Source organism: Carassius auratus, chromosome 7, assembly GCF_003368295.1.
Source record: "Carassius auratus strain Wakin chromosome 7, ASM336829v1, whole genome shotgun sequence".
In the NCBI taxonomy this organism is placed as follows: Eukaryota; Metazoa; Chordata; class Actinopteri; order Cypriniformes; family Cyprinidae; genus Carassius; species Carassius auratus.
Window position 1 is genome coordinate 18,275,930 of NC_039249.1, and position 21,518 is coordinate 18,297,447.

Below are 21,518 nucleotides of genomic sequence, written 5' to 3' on the forward strand. Positions count from 1 at the left end.
ATTTAGGTCATCATAAAGCTGCACTGTCATTACAAGTTTAAGCTTAATGTTTATTTTTTTTATTTCAGCTACTATTGCTTGCATATACTGTGTAATTAATTTAAAAATCATGTTTTTGTCCTAAGTCAGTGTTCATCTTGAAACCATTTTAATATGACTACAGTAGTTTTTGTACTTATTTCAAGGCATCCGTGATTTTTTCAACAGGCTCACTTAAGAAGTTGTCCATTCTGAAAGTGAACCAGAACCGCTTGGTGCATCTCACAGACTCTCTTGGCGAGTGTGAGAACCTGACAGAGCTTATGTTGACTGAGAACCTTCTCCAGGTACAAAACCTGCACCACCTGATATCTGTTATGCCTGCCTTTATTTGCTTACTGCACTTTCTTTAATTCTATGACACTGTTTTTGGAGCATCAAGTTGTATTTTATGTAATGCTTCCACATTTTTTGCTGTATATGAGAGTGTTTTTTTTTTTTTTATCGTGGGAATGATATGTAAACATCAGCTTTAGATTGAAATTAATTTACATTGCATTTGTTTGTTTACAGGATGCTTTCATCTGAAATAACTTATAAATGAGTAATCACAATTAATCGTTACAATATTAGCATGACTGCATTTGCAAATTTTAGGAGGAAAGCAGATGTGTCAGAGCAGAGCCCATTGTGAAAACTTTCTCTTTCAGTCCCTCCCTCGCTCACTTGGGAAGCTGAAGAAGTTGACCAACTTGAATGTGGACCGAAACCGCTTGAGCAGCGTGCCAGCAGAACTGGGAGGATGTGCCAGCCTGAACGTGCTCTCTCTCAGAGATAACCGTTTGGGAAAACTGCCTGCTGAGCTCGGCAATGCAACAGAATTACATGTGCTGGACGTGGCAGGCAACAGGTGAAAATGCATCCTCTATTTCACAGGTTTTAGATGTCAGAATAACCATAAGAATTGCTACCAGCTTTTTGTTTCATGCACTGAAGTTTCTTCACTTCTTGCTGTCTGTCAAAGGTTGCAGAATTTACCATTTGCATTGGCCAATCTCAACCTGAAGGCTATGTGGCTGGCAGAGAACCAGTCTCAGCCCATGCTGAAGTTCCAGACAGAGGACGATGAGCAGACTGGGGAAAAAGTTCTCACCTGCTACCTGCTGCCTCAGCAACCCTCATCGAGCCTTGGTAAGACACTTCGCCATCCTTGTCAATGGAGCTGTCAAGTCACACCCAGAGAAGCTTTGCATAGCCAGACTAAATGGCTACATGTCTACCCCATTTTGCAGATTATTCTGACTTACAGCTTGTTACTTAGTCAGGAACAGATAATTTGACTGAAAAAAAAACTTAAATCATTCTGTGGTAGTCCTTTTTGTTCGAAAAAGTGCATTTAAATTAGGGCTGCACAATAAATCCAAATTGCGATTAGACCGAAGCTGTGAATGTCATGCTTATCTTGTCAGTGAAGCACAGTTCTGTGATCAGTAGTAAATATCTATCCGAAAGCCAGAGGGCGCTCTTGCGCGGAAACTCCAAATATGCCTCACAGAAGAAACCCGACGGTTGCTGAATAAACAGAAGATTTAAATGCTTTCATTGATTCATCGTGACTAATGAATACATGACTATGGCAATATATGGTTTATACACACTAAGTGTGTGCCCAGTCTAAAATCAGTCAACACCTGTAAGGTGACTAACAAAACGGTCACACTTGCATTCAGTCTGATACCTTATTTGCTCACAGGGTGTTGGCATTTAGTTACATGTGACTTGTGTGTTTTATGATTAGCCAGAGGGAAAATTTGAATGAGTTGTTATTATTCTGTCTAAGAAGCCACATCATCTCACAGAAGGAATTATTTCAAACACTCGACTGATGTTATGAAGTGAGTTTGGAGTAAAAAACGTAATATTAAATGCGGTATTTTCATGTCCTTTCAGATGGAGCAGCATTAAGGCCTACTACACAGAGCTGTAGTTCATTATCGTGAATGATTTATTTGATTTAAGTAATTGAACGATTATATATCATCAGCATTTTTTATAATTTTTTTCCTTCCTCCCGGTAGCTTGTCAGAGATCTACAGCTCTGTGTAGTAAATGCTGCTGTTTTACTACTAATCACAGAACCGGCTTTACTGACAAGATGTGCATGACAATCGCATTTGATTAATTGTGTAGCCCTAATTTAAAAGCACTACAAAGAGAACTGTCTGGACTGTAATCACACCATTTCAAGCATTTATATATATATATATATATATATATATATATATATATATATATATATATATATATATATATATATATATATATATGTATGTGTATATATATAGTAAATATTAATTAAATACAGATATATGGAAACGTCAGGCTCATATCGGCCGATAATATTGGCAAAGCGATATACCGTTCGGGCTCTCGTAGTCTTCGCCTCAGACAGCTGTACAGCATGGGAACAGAGAACAGTAAGGAGAAACAAAGAATATTGGCCGATACATCAGTATCTGTTTTTTTTTTTTTTTTTTCGTTAATATCTGTATCTGCCCCAAAAAATTTATATCGGTCAGGCACTGAAGACTACACCCATTGTGAATCCAGGACACGCATCAAATTGCAATATTTTGTAATCTACTTTGCAGAGAATCTACTGGAGAGGAGCGTTGATGAGACCTGGCCCACAGACACTAATTTGAACAGGGTATCGGTCATTCACTTCCAGGATGACTCCAAACATGAAGAGGAAGATGAGGAGAGTGCAGCAGAGAAGAGGGTGAGCGTGGAAATGTGTACAGGATGTTTATGATTTCTGGAAAACTGTTTACAGTGTGCTAACACTCTTGCTGTATATGTGAACCAGCAGGGTCTTCAGAGGAGAGCCACACCTCATCCCAGTGAGTTGAAGGTAATGAAGAATGTCATTGAAGCCAGAAGAAATGAGGCTTATACAGCCAAGCCAGATGAGGATCTGGAGTCCCCGGACTCTGAGGTAAATTCAGTCAAAGGCAGAATTGTTTAGTTTTTTTTTTTTTTTTTCTTCTATTAGTTTCCATCAATTTGAATGGAAATAAATGCACAGAATCAGTTTATTTGTAGAACTATGGTGCACTGATAGTATACCATGTTTTGCAAAATATGTCATCTTTTTATCATCTAAAATGTGTCATGACTTGTTTATTATTAATGACGATGCAGTTGTTTATTTTATCTCTTTTTTTCCTTATGGTTCTCTATTCTGTTGGATAATTTCTTTGTGGAGTGTGGGGAACTTAAATGTGTTTGTTTATAAAAAATGCAAATTATATTCAGGTGCAACTTACTAAATACAGTAATTTCATACAAATAGTTTACAAGGGAAAACTATCAAGACTTAAGGCATGAATAAATATATCGCTGTTGACATAAATCAACAAGTTGTATGTCTGTAAGGATAAGATTGACTAAAATGACCTTTGTCATATTTTTAATATTACTTACAAACAGTTCTATATATATATAATGTGTGTGTATATTATATGTATATAAGTATATGTGATTATTATTTAATTGTTAAATACGAACTGCTCAGTATTTCTTTTCTTTTTTTCTCATTTTTTCACAGGAAAAACGGTTGAGTGGGCTGTCCAATCAAAGTCATGATTCTCAGGCATCCAGTAGCACCGCCTCTGCCAATTCTCAGGATGAGAAGCGGGGTGTACACAGTACAGGTGTGGAGATTAATGATGGTCAGGGTCAAGAGGAGGAGGAGCTGGATGAGATGGAGGTGGAGTATACTGAGGTATGTATGAAGTATGTTCAGCACATCCTGAATGTAACTGTGACCTCTAATGTACAAGTGCAAGCTACTGTAAAGATAATGTTTTGGTTTTGGTCCCCCGATTCTGAGCCGTAATGATTCAGTCGCTACATTGGTAATCCAAGAAACCGTTTTCTTGCCTTCGCAGCCTACTGTGCACTTTGCTGAAGACCCCATCATCCGCGGCGGTGATGAGGAGGAAGAAGATGAGAATGAAGAGGATGATGAAGATGCTGAAAGGAGCGATGAGGACCCTCGAACACCATCTTTTCCTGCAGAGAAACAGCGGCTCATACGTAAAGACACACCACACTACAAAAAGCACTTCAAGATCACAAAGCTGCCCAAACCGGAGACTGTTGCTGCTCTGCTGCAAGGCTTCAGTCATGACGGCCTCTCACCTACTGCTCACACCCCTGAGGACGAGAGGGATGGTGAGGAGGAGGAGGAAGATGAGGAGGACGAGGGAGGAGTAACAGTCAACACCCCTTTTCAACAAAGACTAGAAGCAGCTGAGTTAGAAGACAGCAGGCTGAGTCAGATGAACTCGTCCCTGCAGCCAGTGAAGGTAAGAAGGGCTCACTTCTAGAAGCAGTGGTGAGGGAAATCCTAGTTTCTTCATTAAAAGTTGCTGAAATCAATTTATATTGTCTGAGGGTTTAAGTGGAGTTATTTAATAATCATGTTCATACATCTTAGTGCAGAATGTGGAATTTTTTCAGTCTAAGATATACAAAATACAGTGCTAAAAGTTTGAGACCCCTTGTGTAAATCTGTCCATTTTACATTTTTCAAATTTAATTACAATTTTTAATTGCAAAATTATATTATCAGCAAAAAATGTACGTTATAACATTGTTCAAAAGTTTAAGGTTAGTAAAAGGCTCACTGAAGCTGGATTTATTTGTACAAAAACACACTAAAAACACAATTTTTGTGAAATGTTATTGCAATTTAAAATAACAATTTTAAAATTACAGTAATATTTTAAATTGTACATTTATTCCTGTGATGGCCATTACTCCAGTCATCACTGTCACATGATCTTTCAGATATTATTCGACTAGTCTCTCGTCTTTATTGATCAAAAGACACATTAATTCTTACTGACCTCTAACCTTTGGAACAGTACTGTACAGAAAATTTTAGAATCTCTTTTGGTTCGTCTCACTTTTGTTTTAGTTTGTTGTCTCACACTTTTTGACCCCTCTGTGACGATTTTTGTTCATTCAGATTCATTCATTGTATCAGAACCATCGTGTCATTGGAATGAATATTGGCAGCATGCAAATTTTTTGTCTGTTTGATAAATGCTTGTTTTAAGATGACCTCCGCCTTTGGTCTGATTGAAAGGACAGAACCTCAAATGAAAAAGTTTCTCTTTGTTTTGCCCCACCCTCTGGCTATGTTTAGCTCCTCCTCCACAGCTTGGCTCCACCCCATTGAGCACTGCTCTTGCTTCTCATCATCATTTGCTGTCTCTGTTACCTGGGGAAATCAGTGCACACTGCCCTCTTTGCCCACCTTTTCCACAGCTGTCTGTGTGCTGATCATTTTAAATTATACCTGATCTTCACATCAATGAACAATTCCACCATGTTTTTTTTTTATATATATAATTTTTATTGTGTAGAAATATGAGGACTCTCATTGGTCTTTAAAATGCATACTGTAACCAGAATATAGCATGAATCCTTTAGTGAGAATTTATTTCCTACAAACATGCAACATAATGCTTTGCAATCATTCATTGAGTTCTGAAATATGATTTAATTCAGCTATACATATTTAAAATTAATATTTGAAGCCAAGATTTATATATATATCTGGTTTAAAATATTTTGAATGTGGTCAGGAAGGTGTGTGTGTGTGTGTGTGTGCTTGTGTGTGTGTGTGCGTGTGTGTGTGCGTGCGTGTGTGTGTGTGTGTGGTCTCCATGAGTGGCTGAGGAATGCTTGTGCAGGACTTGTGTGTGCATGTTTTCAGTTTGAAAAAAGTAAATTGCTGTTCCTTTGTGAATATTGACATTTGTGTGCATGTTGGTAATTGCTTTATATCTGTGTTTTATAGCATTGACACGCTAGTGATTTGTCTGAGGTTAATATTGACGACCTGTAACTTGGGTTGCTTAATCCAGACAGTTGGGCTGTTTTGATTTCCCTGTCATGTCTTATTAAATTGCTAAAATTGCTAAACATTTTAAACTTCATTCTTAAAGTTTGATGTGACTGTAAAATTACTTTTATTCAGAATTGCAATGTTCTGTTTTTGTACAGATACTGTATGAATAGCAAGCTCTTCCAGATAATTTTGTTCCGTTTTATTTGATGAGTCTGAGAACTGAGCTGTGCTGTTGTTTGAAAGCTCTTTCAGTGTGTATGGCAGTGTTGTGTGCTGTATATGTGGTGGTTTTGGAAGCGCCCTGTCTAACTGTGGCTGTGTGTCTGTCATTCAGTCACCTGTGTGAATGTTTGTTCGATTTATTTTAATTTCCAGTCATACAACCTCTGTTTTTTTTTTTTGGCCTGACTAATCTGCATGCCCTCTCGCTGGTTCCTGTCCTAACAGGGGGTGTCATTTGATCAAGTCAATAATCTGCTGATTGAGCCTGCTCGAATTGAGGAGGAAGAGGTCTGTACCTACTCTCTTTCCGCCCAAACTCCCGCTCTCTTCCTCGCTCTCTCCCTCTTTTGATCATTCATTCATTACTCACTCATCGTTCACTGCAGTTCAGGGAGTCACGACCCATCACAAAATTCCTTCATTAATCCATACCGAATGGCCAGGGAAATTGCTGACTAACATTTACTTCTAAGTCACAGCTGTAATAGATCTTAGTGTTTGGAGAAGAAGATGGTCATGGTGCAGCTGTTAGATGAAGAATATTCTGGGTTGAGTACTTCAAAAAATAAAAAGTCAAGCTTTTGCTGTAATGAAGTTACAATGTAAGTCTATTGACCAAGGCGTTTTCTGTGGTTATTGAAAGCATGTCATAAAGTATATATCTTTCATCTTAATAATTACCCTTAAGTTTTAAAGAAACATTGTGTTTCCATTACCATGTTGTCTCCAAACTAGATTCTATTACTGTCTGCTAGCGTTTTTTCTTGTTTTTCATTTCTTCCCTCTTTTCCACCGCCTACCCCACTGTCAGGTTCTGCCACCTAGGAGCAAGGAGCACATAGTGGAAACTTGTATTTATTTTTGGCTGCATCATATTACAAATGTCTCTGTTTTGTCTGGTTGTAATGAACAATAATCACACAAGAAGTTGTTTGTAGTTCCGTAATGAAATAATTAACATTTTGTTACTTGCCATGTAAAAATATATGCCATAAATGTGACTGATGTTCCAGGTTCCCCAAACACCAGTCATTGTAAGTAAATCAGATGGAGTGAGATTTGTTGTTCTCCAAAACCAAAACCCACCAAATTATTGTTTGTTTCTTTTTCATAAAAATATGTAAATACTTCCATATTGTCAGTCATGCAACTAATTTCAACATAGTGTTGATAACCTCTCTGATATATCACAATAAGGCAATAAGTCAGTCATTTTCAAACATTTGAATACACTAATCCATGTCATAAATGTTCTTTTGTAGTTTTTTTATTTTTATTTTAATGAATGGATAGTTCTGTTCCTTTAATTAATTAATTCCTGAGCCAGTGCCAATGTAAGATAAGTGACCATCAGCCATAGCATTAGACCACATAAGTTCATTACTTTGCACTTTGTTTAATATGCCTGAAGCTGAGCATTTATTTATATTAGACAAACAATGGGCTGTATGTCTCCAGAGATTTCATTGTCCAAGAACATTGTTCTCTTTTCTTCACTTAAGTTTTGTGTTTTTCCATCTACCCACTCACTTTGCATGGCTGCTGTTGTAGAATCAACCACATCTAGTCCATCACACAAAAAAGTTCACCACCCTCCCATTCATTTTGTGACTATTGGGTTTGTCACGGTGTGATTGTTTGGTGATGTGTGCCATCACTTAATCAGTCAGTACAAATGTAAAGTGGTTTAAGATTAAATTGTCCTCAATTGAACAGTTATTAGTTTTTAAAAAATGTTTCTGTTTCTCCTGATGTCATTTATAAAAAAAGGACAAATAACTATGAATTGAATTGGCTTAGGTCTCCTTTATTTAGACCATGAATGTGTTACAGTACAATGTTCAGTAGCATTGAACTAGATGTGGAGTCTTCTGCCATTAATCTGCAAAACTTGAATCAATGCAAGTTTTGAGACGGGTGATGTTCAATCTTGAGCATGTGTGCTTCATACAGTCTGCATTAATCAAACAGATCCTTGGTGTCCTGTCCCAGCAGTGCTGGCCTCCTCTCCTTGATTCTTCAGACTTTTGACTATTTGATCAAATGTTATATATGAAAAATATTAAACATACTGTTAATTTAGTTGAATTGTACTCAAATGTCTTTCCCTGATTCTTGGAGCAACATTGTTCTTGGTTTTAATAATTTTATATACCCTATGGTTTGAATTCAGTAAGACTAGGATGCATTAAACTTAAAAAGTAACCGTAAACTTACTGATTCAAATAAATGCTGTTCTTGTTCTTAAATGCTGTTGAGCACAGAATCCAAAAACGTTAAAACAAAATTTTACTGGACCGTCTCTTTCATCACATTAGTCTAATAATGAAATTGTTTATTTTTTTTTTTTTTACATGCAGAACCCATTGAACATTAAAGATGTTCATGTAAACAAACTTTCTGTATAGAATAGATCAACGTACATTATGTATAGACTTTATGGTGTCTGTACATATAAACTGTCCAGTGTGAGTAAAGGCTGGAATACAATACACTACATTTACCTAGATTTTTCTATATTTGCCCTGATTTACAGTCTGGGAACATCCATTGTAGCTGCAAAAAGTCAGAGCCAGCTTGCAGATTTTAAAACCGCATAATGTTTTGTGGGCACAGACTTTTTTTCCAGTTAAGTCTATGTTGCCCAGTTTTTCTCTGTAACCGTTTACAAAATCTTTATCGTCTGGCGTATTCCTGAATCCTGCTTTAACTGTGTGCATCATGTACAGTTCACACCAGTTCTTTTTATAATACTCTAGTGTTGAATTTTCCACTCCAAAGATTGAAAAGATTTGTGTAAACTACTTGAATCTGTCACATTCCCAAACTGCTTCAGTAAATAGACAAAAGCAGTCAGGCTGACCCAGCTTGGAAACATCAGGTACTCATCTTATCAACAGAGGTGTTGGGCTTCTGTGTTCTCCTTCAGCTTGGTGTTTAAATGCATGTCTGAATATGAAAAGCGTGTCCAATAATCCATAAATTAGAGCTCATTTTTTAATGTATGTAAATGAACACATTGTGAACATCAAGGAAAGAAGGCTGGTTGGGACAATCTATTTGATCTGTCTGAACAGAGATGCAGTCGTTCATATTATAAATACTTTCTAAACAAGCATGCACTGCATGAAAACACTTTTTAGTTTAGTTTTTTTGTTTTGTGAGTCAATCCACGCATATCATAGCAAACGTTTTGAAGTATTTCATTCTGCATTTGTCTGTGAATTTCTGATCTCTCTGCTTCATCTGTAGCTGACCCTGACTATCCTGAGGCAGACCGGTGGGTTGGGCATCAGCATAGCAGGGGGGAAAGGATCTACACCCTATAAGGGCGATGATGAGGTACATTTCAATGAGCTTTCAAGCAATAGATGAGGTTCAGTAAATGTGGTTTGTTTTAATGTACTGTATGTCCTTTTCAGGGTATTTTCATCTCTAGAGTATCAGAAGAAGGCCCTGCAGCTCGTGCTGGGGTCAAAGTGGGAGACAAACTTCTTGAGGTGAACTTCTGTTTTCATTTTCTCTTTTGAGCTGCCCCATTCAGAGCCAGCCATTCAGAACCAGTGCCTTAAATCTTCTGTCACTGCATTCGTCTGTTCTCAGGTGAACGGAGTAGACCTGCACGGAGCAGAGCATCACACAGCCGTCGAGGCCCTGCGTAATTCAGGGACGGCCGTGGTTATGACTGTTCTGCGAGAACGCATGGTTGAACCGGAGAACGCCATCACCACCACGCCACTGAGACCAGAAGATGATTATTTCCCCCGGGAGAGACGGTCCAGTGGGGTGCCTTTCCTCCTGGACCCTGCCTCTCCTGCTGTCAGCGCTGGACCGATGCTGAAACTAGCCACTTGTCTGATCCGCAACGATAAAGGTTTAGGGTTCAGCATTGCTGGAGGGAAAGGGTCGACCCCGTACCGAGTAGGAGACACGGTAAACACAAGACGCTCTTGCATTTACACTCGTGTCTTGCCTTGTTGTGAATATTTTATGGTGTGTTCATTGGTTCGGTGTCAGGTTGTGCAGTGTGGTTTACAGACATCAGGATGTCATCCGCTCTCTCCGTATGTTTAACATGTTTAGCAGAAGCGTATGGACTGCGTGAGCTTCTGCATGATGCTTCTCAGCACCTCTAGGATGGCTGACCGAGATGGCAATGATTAGAATTACAGGGACTGACACCTGATAGGGCCAGTAGATTATCAGATGGCAGGGGATGAAGTATTTTTGGATCTCCACTGCAGACACACATCATACTGCCCTCTATCTTTCTGACATGGCCACATTTTTGCACCACTTTCACGAAGGAGACACGGTCTCACATTAGCACATGCACGCACTCTGTGCTGAGTAATTGTAAGTCCTGTTTTTGTCCTTCTGCTCGACATTTGTGCTTGTTTTTACTAACAAGTTGCTGCTTTGTGTCTTCAGCATGAAACGTTCTGATCCCAGTTTTAGAAAACGTACTTGGAAAGTGCTGACCGTTTGTAGACTCTGTTAAACTGTTGAGATTTAGAATCAAGTGGCCTTTAAGGTCATCAATAGTTGGTTCTTTTAATACTGCATGGTCTGAATTACATCTTTAGAGTTGTACATAAGCCCATATAATAAACCACTAAAAGCACGCCAGGTAATTTTAAGCTAAGGTCAGCGGGATCATTTCTGCTCTAGAGGCTCGAGGCATTGCAGCATGTTACACCCGCAGACTGACCAGCTCTCAACAGCTGTACAGGAGCACTGAGCACTGAACCAGTCACTGCAAGAGATACTAGCATTGTGTTACTACACGTGTGTTACCGGTTTTTAATTCTTCGTCAAACTCCCCTAGGACTCTTTACTTTTCTTTTGGTTCTTGTGAAAAGTGTTAATCAGATGAGACTTGATTTAGTTTGTATAAACTTTCAAAAGCTTTTTTCTTTTGTTGTTTTATTAAGTTTAGTTGTCTACTTTTTACTGTATTCACTTTTTCTGTTTTTTATTTGTTTCTTGCCAAGAGTGGTAGCTCTAAATCATCAAAAAACAATCACTTCTTTGTAAATGTTTCTTTGTGTATTTTACAATGGCGCTTTTTACTGTATTTTTGGGAAAATTGAGAGGTGAGATTATCATTGGCTGTGTTTTTCTCTCAGGGAATCTTCATCTCTCGTATTGCTGAAGGAGGAGCTGCTCACAGAGACAATATCCTGCACGTGGGAGACAGGGTCATATCAGTGAGTTCATCCGTCTCTCTAGTTAATGTAGCTTATCAGTTTAATCAAGGTTTAAAAGGATAGTTCACTCAAAAAATAGTAAATGTTAAAATTAACTCAGTTTAAAAAAAGAAAGTGTCAGAATTTGTTCCATGTTTTTCACACAATACTACTGTATGGTTTTAAATGTAGCACACATAACTTTTGAAGCTTGAAAGTCACTATTCTCCTTCATTATACAGAAGAAAATTGTCTCATGTTGTGTCTTACTCACACCCAAACCCATTTGACTTTATTTTGTAAATGACAACATCTACATTTATGGGTCTAAAAAATGTTTGGTTCCTGGGTATTAGATCTAAATAGTCACTTTACATTGTGAGAAACGTACTACTACTAATAATAACCGGCTCAGCTCACTGCATGGGTGAGTTAGTCTGAGTTAGTTTTAGCCCAGTCTTCTGCTGTTTTACTGTGCTGTACACTATAACCTCTCTGCTTTACACAATGAAATGATGTCCGTGTGTAATTGTGAACTCTTAGTCACTTTGCCTGTATTGCGACTCAGCATTATAACAATTATAATTCTCCCTTGAGCCCTCTCTTTATGTTGAGATTGTGCTGCTTCTCCCTCTGTCCTTGCATGTGTTTCACTAACACACTTCTTTCCTGCTTGGTGTGGGGTGTGGTGATGGGAGGTTTTTGACTTGTTCTGCTGTCACGGTAGCTGCATGTGTTACCCTAGCAGCGGCCCTTCTGTCACCCTGTGGTAAGCGCCGGTACTGAATGGTCAGCGCTGACCTCTGTTTGTCACCAGCTGCTAAACAAAGTAACCAGAAAACAAGAGTAGTCTTCCCTTACATGGGAAGCAGGACAGATTAGGCCACATCCCTTGGCTTTACAAAGAGAATCTCAAATATTATACAGTCTTTGTGAAAGTGCACAAAACTGCAGCAACATTAGGCCACAGTTTCAACACAGCATGTGGTGTCAAGACATGACCCAGATCATAATTAAAGACTAGTGTTTAAAGATCCATAGTTAAAGGATAGTAATGTGATGAATCAGTAGTACTTTTATATACAAATTTATACTGGAGTTGATGCTTATTAATGGAATTAAAAGCAGGTTGCATGTCCACTCAATCCCGAGGCCTTTTGTACTTTAAGTAACTTTGATGTCAAGATGCTACAGTTACATACAGATCTGTTTGTCTGCCTTACCAAAAACCAGACTGATACTATTTCAGTGAGACTAAAGTATTTGCATGGCATTTTTAAAAGGTATTTTATTTCTTTAGTACATCTGTAATCAAACTTTTAAAGTGCATGTTACCATTATAACAGTAGTTTCTCCTGGACTAAGCTCACTTTATGTGAACGCAAGGTCCGCTAATCAAAGTATATGAGATATATCTGGTATTCATTGAAATATGACAAGCTGTAGTCGAGTTTGGTCATGGTTTTCTTGAAGCTGCTTTTTTTATACTCTCCCTAACACACAACACATGATCTTGCTACCTAAAGCATCTCCAGCATTTCCTCTTTCTTCTGTGGCACATTCCCCTTTCTTTTCACTTCCCTGGTCAAATGTGTCTCAACATTTTGATTTGATGCATGATTTTCACTGAGAACCCAGGTTTTCAAAACCAAGTATATGTAAGGGAAGTGGAAATGACATTCTCTTTGAATGCATGAGAGAGCTCTACATTGGCTGTCACAAGATGATCCAGATCAGTCCTGAACATGAACATACTGTATTTCACTCAACTAACACCTGGACTAATGTGTCTTGAAAACCCAGCTAAAAGAAATGCTGCCTGTAATAATTAAAGAGCCAATAAGACGTAACAAGCTCAGCATGAGGCCCTCTCTGATCCTCTGGTGTTTGGCTGTTGCTCCAGATCAATGGTGTAGACATGACAGAGGCCAGACATGACCAGGCAGTAGCGCTGCTTACCGGCACCTCCCCCACCATCACCCTCCTGGTCGAACGGGACCAGGCCAGTGCAGGGGGCGCCTCCCCTCGAACTCGACCTCATTCGCCCCCTCCTCCAGAGCCGTCTGACTCACCTGAGCAAGAGGAAGGAGATGAGCACCTTGGAAACCATCTCAACTGCCCCATGGAAGACGAATACCCCATTGAGGTGAGAGCTGGGCCATGACACAAGGCTATGACGTTGAACTTTCAGAGAGAGAGTGTGTGTTTTTCTCCCCATTTGAGGAAATATTTGAAACTAGTTTAATCTCATAACAGCTTCATCTTGCTGTTTTAATGCCTCATTCAAAAGAGAAAATGGTGCACGGTATGAACATTGCGTAGTGGATTTATTGTGTTAGGATTGTGATTTGGGCTTTTAAAATTTACTCTATTGCTTTTGCATTTAATTAATGTTCCCTTTTTATTCATGCCCACTTCATGTAGTTGTGTAGATTTGCCTAGAAGATGCATCTCCGTTTCAGATAACTGAACATTCAGTTTAACTGTATTTACCATTACCATTCAAAAGCTTGGGGTCAGTAAGATATATATATATATATATATATATATATATATATATATATATATATATATATATACTAGTGCTGTCAATCGATTAAAAAAAATTAACTAATTAATCGCACAATTTTTTTAAATTAATCGCGATTAATCGCGATTAATCGCAATTAAAAGACTGAAACTTTTTGGATATGTAAATGTAAAATGTAAATAATTAATGTAAACTCAAGACAAAGAAACTATTTAAATTCAAAATATGATTGTTTATTGGAATTTTTGTTTAACTTGTAACACAGATTTTCTCATGTAAACAACATACCTGCAATAAACCATCAATATCCTCCAAATTAACTGTTGGCTTGAAAGCCATATTTATTACAGAAATAAAAACACAGGCATGTAAGTACCATTTGAATTTCAAAACAATCAATGCCAATAATAGACAAAAATGATTTCCATGTTGAATTCTAAGTGGACTGCAAAAAAAATCCAAAGTATAGTCATTGCCAGTGCTTTAAGTGGGCCAGTATGCACCTGTACTCAGTACCGCCACTTCCAAATATAGCTCTTGAGCATACCGCCACCTCTCTGTGCGCCCAGAACGTGCTTGTAGCGTACCGGTACGCTCATTTGGACATCTGTTTTAATAGAGGTTTTAATCTTTCACCTGCACTGCCGATTTTCAGAGCGCCCTTCACAATGCAAGCTTCCTAATTCATCCCACCCAGAGCAGAAACTACATTACCCATTCACCCTTAAGTTATACAAGTGAATAGCGCATGTGTCGCTTTTCCCACTGTTAAGTGTCAACATATCAACGTGGCCGGAGAAGGTGTGTGAAACTCGTTGTGAGTTATACTAAAGCAAAATCTTGAGTATTTATTGTCTGATAAACATTAAAAACTGTCTGCGGAGGTTGAGTCGTTCTGCAGCCAGCCCCCGCTGGCGGTTCATTGGCTGCAGCATCTTTTTTCTAAGTTCTAAAAAAATACCGTAGACGGCAAGGCACAAATTTAGATATTCATTTATCTAATTAATCTATAGCCTATGCACAAAAACAATATGATCTTTTTGTCCCCTTTTTGTTTTAAAGCTTGATGAAGAGAGAGAGCGCAAGTTGCTGCAGCTGCAAGGACAGTGATGCACGCGCACAGGAGTGATTGACAGTTCGCGGCACTGTGTACAAAAAATACTCCGCTACACAATTATTTCGTTTATTTTCGTTTAAGCTTATTAACGTTAGCGTTACAGAAAGGTCTGATTTACGCACTGTTACAGTCATTGTTTTTTTTTGTTTTTTAAACAATGACATTTGAGTTCATGATTTTAATGTTGCTGTTTCTTGTGGCAGACTAAATGAAGAGTAATGTTTCTTGTGGCAGACTGAAGAGTAATCCGGCAGAGTTTTATACTGAAACTTTCCGTCTAAAAGTCCTTCCTTGGTCTTATCCATATTTCTTTGCACGTTGAACACACATAGGCCACAACTGGAAATAAAAAAAACTGCAACCGCGTTAATTGCGTTATTTTTTTTTAACGCGTTAAATATTTCAAATTAATCGAATGCGTTAACGCGCTAATTTTGACAGCACTAATATATACATATATATATATATATATATATATATATATACACCGTATATATATATATATATATATATATATATATATATATATATATATATATATATATATATATATACATAGTACACATATACATATATATTTTAAGAAAATTAATACTTTTAGTCGGCTAGGCTACATTAAAATGAATCAAAAGTGACAGTAAAGACATTTCATACTACAAAAGCGTTTAAAATAAATGCTGTTTATTTAGCGTTGTCTTCATCAAAAAATCCTGAACACTGCCACAGTTTCCACAGAAAAATGAAGATTAAGAATAGCATAATAATAAAATATTAAACAGCACTTAAGCAGGCTGTAACATTAACAATAATAAGAAATGTTTTTGTTTTTATCATTGTAATTTTAAGCAACCTTGGTGAACATGAGATACTTCTTTTCATTAAAAAATAGTAATTTTAAATAGTAATGTTAATTTAAAAATAAAAATCACATTTATAATTATTGGTTAATTTCAAAGATTATTTATCTTTCGTATTTATTATAGTAATATTTCACAACATTGCTGTTGTGTTTTGCTGTATTCTTAATTAAATGCAGCCTTGGTAATTAGGATAGTTTTCATTACAAAAAAAAAATATCTTACCAACCCCAACATTCTAAAATAATATATATGTATATCTACTGCAAAATCTGTGCTCCTTTTTTCATACATCTGAATTTCCTGTCTGGACAGGAAGTGACGCTGATCAAAGCTGGTGGTCCCCTGGGTCTGAGCATTGTAGGGGGTAGCGATCATGCCAGCCACCCGTTTGGAATTAATGAGCCAGGGGTGTTCATCTCAAAGGTAAAATAAATGAGGTTGGATGTTGCAGGTTTATGTCAAAAATGAATGGCATGATTTGTGTTCTGTGACGCTTTTGTCCGAATTGAGTTCTGACCTTTTTGTTTCTGGGTAGGTCATCCCCAATGGCTTGGCCTCTCAGAGTGGACTTCGTGTGGGCGATCGAATCTTGGAGGTGAACACCGTCGACCTCCGACATGCCACACATCAGGAAGCTGTCAGAGCCCTGCTCTCCAACAAGCAGGAGATCCGCATGCTTGTGCGCAGAGATCCCTCGCCCCCTGGCATGCAGGTAGACACACTCTGACTAGCAGAGGACAAGTGTAAGCAAAACCTGCACTAATAAATATCACATTTGGTCTTTTCCTAAAAATCTGCCAAAATGGTCTGCAATGAGAAAGGCACTTGTACAAATATTTGGCTAATTTTTTAAGCTAAAAACTTTTGATAGGTAATGATCTCAATCTCAACTTAATGAGACCAGAACATCCTCACATACCCTCTTGATTTCGCAGGAGATTGTCATTCACAAGCAGCCTGGAGAAAAGCTGGGCATCAGCATCAGGGGCGGAGCTAAAGGCCATGCAGGCAACCCCTTTGACCCCACAGATGAGGGAATCTTCATTTCCAAGGTAACCAATACAATGAAATAAGAACAAACAAACCCTGCAGGATTCTGACAACATAAAAAATACTGGTCTAGTTACCTACTTCATTACTTCCTCACAACATCAGTCATTTAAGTCCTTGATTTTTTTTCTCTTACTCCTTGCTATAGGTGAGCTCGAGCGGAGCAGCTGCACGTGATGATCGACTGCGAGTAGGCATGCGTATTCTTGAGGTGGGCAACAACAGTCTGCTGGGTATGACGCACACGGAAGCAGTGAGGGTCTTGCGTGCTGCCGGTGACTCTCTGGTCATGCTTGTGTGTGATGGCTTTGATCCAAGAAACGCTGCAGGCATCGAGGTAAAGACCTAGTTATACAGCTCAGAAAGACATGAGATCTTCCCTGGTGTTCAACTGTGACTTAAATTATTATACATGTAATAAAATATGTATTGACACTACCAGCCAGAAGTCTGGAATAATTAGGATTTACTACGACTGCACTATTTGATGGAGTTACAGTAAAAACAGTATTATTGTGAATTCAGCAGCCATTACTCCAGTCTTCAGTGTCACTTGATTCCTTAGAAATCATTCTAATATGCATGCATGTACTAACTCATATTTTGTATATTTATTTGCTATTTCTTTCAGGCATCGCCTGGTGTTATTGCAAACCCGTTTGCGTCAGGTATTGTTCGTAAGAACAGTATGGAGAGCATCTCATCAGTCGACAGAGACCTGAGTCCGGAAGAGATTGACATCATGCAGAAGGTGAGCTCTATGCTTCACACAGAGCAGGAAAAACAGAGGAGTGCATGGGAAAATAACATCTGTCTGTCTGACCTTACCTGCAGGAGGTTGAGATGGTGAGAGAGACGTCCCAGTGGGAACGGGAGGAGATGGATAAAGTGGTGAGTTATTTCCTCCTTTAAATGCCTTTCTTTTAACATATAATAATAAAAATAATAAGAAGAAGAAGAATCAAAATGACGACCACTTCCAAATCTTTCCTGTAACTGCAACTAATGTTTGTGGATCTGTGCTTTTCTTTCCCTCTTACTCTTATCTTATGCCCCTCTTATCCCCGAAACCCTCCTTGAATGATCTTGGGTGCTGCTCATTCCAAACATCACATTTTGTTTCCGCTCTTTCCATTCATCTCCTTCATTAAATATGTTCTTGCCTCTTCATGGTCCCTGGTTTTATTGTTCATCCACGATTCTGCATCACCTAAACCTCATTCCCATCTGTCCAATGGATGTCGTGTGTGTCTGTGTGTGTTTGGGTAACGTTATCCCCCCACCCCTCCTTGCCTTCCCTCTTTCGGTAAAGGAGCGCATGCGCTTGGAGCGTGAGGAGGCAACTCGTTTGCTGGAGGAGGAAACTGAGGTGAGGCCTTAAGCCCTCCCTGTCTTTACAGCCCACATTAGGGCTCCAGGAGCGAGACACAGGACCTGCCGTCACCTTGAACATGAACAACTGAGTCACATCTGAACCTCTGAGCTCTAGAAGCTCTTAAGAACCAGTGTCCTCATGCTTAATGAAAGATCTAATTCATGTTTAGAAGATTTTTGAACATGTTCTTTCAGTGAACAGTGATATTCATTATGCTCTTTCTAACCCTCTCTCTACAGAATTTGAGCACTGGACCACTGAAACTGGACTACAAGACACTGGCGGCTCTACCTACCACTAGCCTACAGAGAGTTAATCGAGTAAGTAAACCTAACTTGCAGAAATGTTTCCTTACTTGCTTTTGAATGCTTAACATATCGGTCTTCAAAAACTCTGTCAGGTCAAGCGATATGTTTGCTTGTACTGCTAGTGCCAAAGGTGAAGCAGTCCAGCTGCTGGCTTTAGTCTTCCGCAGCAGCAGGGTTGGATGTCATTCCTGTCATACCTCTGACAGAATACAGATTGTATTTGCTGGTGCTTGAGCTGGAGTGAGGGGGAGGTGCTTGCCGACAGCTGACAGTAGCTCAAGTTATTTTAAAATGTGTGCTGTGAGCTGATTGGCTGAATGAGTTAATGGGTGGGTGTGGCCTTTGAGGTTGAAGGGACCCTTGAAGGATCTTGACAGTTAAGTTATCTAGAGTCCAGCCGCTTGGAATCTGCTCCGGTCATCTTACTGTGAGTGTATCACTGCTGTTACTCTACAACTCGGTTTTTCTCTGTCATTTCTTCAGCACTCATACCTCCTTGACGTACTAGTTTTTCCTTCTTTTCTTTCCTGTGTGTGTGTATGTGTGTGTGAAACTGGTTACATTTTATTCAGGATTTGATTACCGTAATAATTGCAAAAGCCATTAGTTGTTGGATGTTGATTGTCAGTAGTTACTGCGTCAATCAACTGTATTATTCTGACTTCACTCAAGCATCCCTCATACAATAATTTATTGCCTTCAGTGATGTTCAGTAAATGTTTTATCATGTAACAGTTGTAATTTAAGCTTTATATCTTGTTTTCACAAACTAAAATATATTCCTTGTCCCTTGTAAGCATTTGCCTCTGTCTCTCTTCTAGATATGTTCAACCTACATAGCACTAGCAGCTGTTAGCGAAGTCTAGTGAGGAATGGAGAGGGGGTGGACGGCTCTTAGATAGAGGTTTTCTCCCTCACGTGATTTTGTGTTATATGAAGTACAGTTTAGTCATGGCTATTTATAGATCAGAGCGGTGTCTTTTATCGGCACAAGAGCCAGCGAATAAAGCTTTTATCAGTTTGAGGCCATTAGTTTTTAGATTAGATTTAGCATCACAATGTGCCACTAATTGCACCTGAATTGATTGTTTGTATTTTACTGTGATGAGAATCCGGTGTATTGTTTCATAACACTTTATTAAATTGCATCTCTAATATTAATGACAGTTAAAGAATTGTTTGTGTTTTGTGGTAAGGACTCATTAGTGAGTGTTTGTTACATGCACTGCTAAAATCTACTTGATATGGTTTCTGTCAGGTTGTGTTTAAAGCAAGCATTCACGGTAGTTCATAATGCCGAATAACATTTTAAACTATGAATACCTCCCTAGTCCCTAATAAAGTAAAATGTATAGAGTAGAGTTGTGTTATTGTTAACTAAAACTAATAAAAAAAATTGATAATTTGAATAAAGCTGAGATAAATTGTAGAAATATTAGATTGAAATGTTGCTTTGGCAACTAAATGAAATACATTTAAGTACTTGCATTTCATAAACTAAACCAGACATAAAAATATAATATTAAAAGAATATATATTTAAAAAGCAAGCACAGAATTATGAAAACTAAAATTAAAAAAATATATATATATAAAAGCAAAGTCTACATGAAGGCAGACTGAATGCAGATGTTCTTCTGGGTTGAGTGACTGTCTACTGTGAGATGTCTGAGGATGATGGGATAGCTGTATTTAGCTCCTCACTCATCTGAATGGTCGTGACTGGGAGATGATTATGTCTTTAGCATGGCTGTTATTTCTTCCAACTCTGACACACTAAACCCATCTGTTTCATTCTGTGCTGCTTTTCCTTTCTTTGCTTTTCCTTTTGCTGTGTTCTAATCTTTTTGTGATGCCATGACATTTTCTTCCTCCTTTTGTATATCATTAGTTGTGCTGTTCTTTTATCTGTCTTTGTTTCCATCTCACATTATCTCTCCCTTTTGTCTGTCGAAAATATTCTCTCTCTCATTCCTCAGTTTTCTCCCTCCTTTGCTACATTCTTCACAATGGAGGCTGCCATGCCGGCCGTCCCTGTAGACCCCATGGGTTTTGAGAAAGTCCATGCCTCTATGTACCACATAGAACCTGTTGCCCTCCCTTCATCTCCAGTCTGCCCAGCCGCAAGTTCAGCGGCTTCAAAACCTCCCCCAGCTGACACATGGGACCCCCTCCCAGCTCCAGGAGTCCCACAAGAAGCTACAGAGGAAGAAGAATGTCTTGTGGACTCCCAGCCAATATGCTTTAGTGAAAATCCCTTCCTTGTGGCTAATCGCAAGAGCAAAGGCTGCCCTCCTGATGAGCGCATTTTATCTGGGCCACCTGTGGGTTATGGCAGGCATGGGCAGCTGCAGCCCTGGTTGTACAGCAAGGCAAGCAGCCTTGTGGAGTGTGTTTTCTGACTGAGTGTGTTTCTGGTCTAGCATGGTTGTGTCATCAGTAGCTATTTAGAGTTAACACAGCACTTCATTCTCAAATATCATCCAAAGATTTCTGCTGATAGCTGCTTTAGATTTACAGATGTCTTTGAAAACATCAATGTCAATTTACACATTTCCTATATTTAGAAAATGACTGAAGCTGAAAATGGAGCGGATACAAAAATGGGACCCTGTAATGTGTGCAACCTTAGGGTCTTGAGGCATTTGAACATTCCCAGGGAGACTGAGAATGCTTTGAATGTGAAGTCAACAGGTGTTAAACAAAAAAGGGTGAAGGTTAAAGGCCTCTCACCTTGAATACAGACTGGCCACCAATCATTTCCAGGAATATAAATCACCATGGTCTCTAAAGTAACATTTGACACATTGTCTCTTTCTGTAGCATGACATTTGTTCTTGACACAGTTTGAAAAAAATGCATTTTATGGCACCACTGCTTGATTTCAAATGATCTGTGGCACGTAATACAACACGTTTGTCATCAGTCACATCATAAGAGCAAGAAATACAACAACTGCAGTG

The 21,518-nt window shown here is 38.6% G+C and overlaps 1 protein-coding gene across 24 annotated transcripts in view; it reads left to right on the forward strand.

Moving 5' to 3' along the window:
• The window catches only part of scrib (scribble planar cell polarity protein), an 87,993-nt gene that overhangs the window by 46,993 nt on the left and 19,482 nt on the right, over positions 1 to 21,518 (forward strand). For 13 of the 24 annotated variants that reach the window (XM_026267803.1, XM_026267809.1, XM_026267795.1 and 10 more), the window contains exons 9-30: positions 208 to 326; positions 690 to 889; positions 1,004 to 1,170; positions 2,631 to 2,761; positions 2,849 to 2,977; positions 3,590 to 3,766; positions 3,933 to 4,352; positions 6,353 to 6,415; positions 9,380 to 9,469; positions 9,550 to 9,627; positions 9,731 to 10,060; positions 11,257 to 11,337; positions 13,220 to 13,462; positions 16,136 to 16,246; positions 16,359 to 16,535; positions 16,759 to 16,875; positions 17,022 to 17,210; positions 17,505 to 17,624; positions 17,708 to 17,764; positions 18,186 to 18,242; positions 18,488 to 18,568; positions 20,535 to 20,927. In XM_026267803.1, the coding sequence (XP_026123588.1) occupies positions 208 to 326; positions 690 to 889; positions 1,004 to 1,170; positions 2,631 to 2,761; positions 2,849 to 2,977; positions 3,590 to 3,766; positions 3,933 to 4,352; positions 6,353 to 6,415; positions 9,380 to 9,469; positions 9,550 to 9,627; positions 9,731 to 10,060; positions 11,257 to 11,337; positions 13,220 to 13,462; positions 16,136 to 16,246; positions 16,359 to 16,535; positions 16,759 to 16,875; positions 17,022 to 17,210; positions 17,505 to 17,624; positions 17,708 to 17,764; positions 18,186 to 18,242; positions 18,488 to 18,568; positions 20,535 to 20,927 (3,530 nt within the window). The remainder of the gene's footprint in view (positions 1 to 207; positions 327 to 689; positions 890 to 1,003; positions 1,171 to 2,630; positions 2,762 to 2,848; positions 2,978 to 3,589; positions 3,767 to 3,932; positions 4,353 to 6,352; positions 6,416 to 9,379; positions 9,470 to 9,549; positions 9,628 to 9,730; positions 10,061 to 11,256; positions 11,338 to 13,219; positions 13,463 to 16,135; positions 16,247 to 16,358; positions 16,536 to 16,758; positions 16,876 to 17,021; positions 17,211 to 17,504; positions 17,625 to 17,707; positions 17,765 to 18,185; positions 18,243 to 18,487; positions 18,569 to 20,534; positions 20,928 to 21,518) is intronic. The other 11 variants (XM_026267812.1, XM_026267817.1, XM_026267814.1 and 8 more) reach the window with 7 other exon arrangements.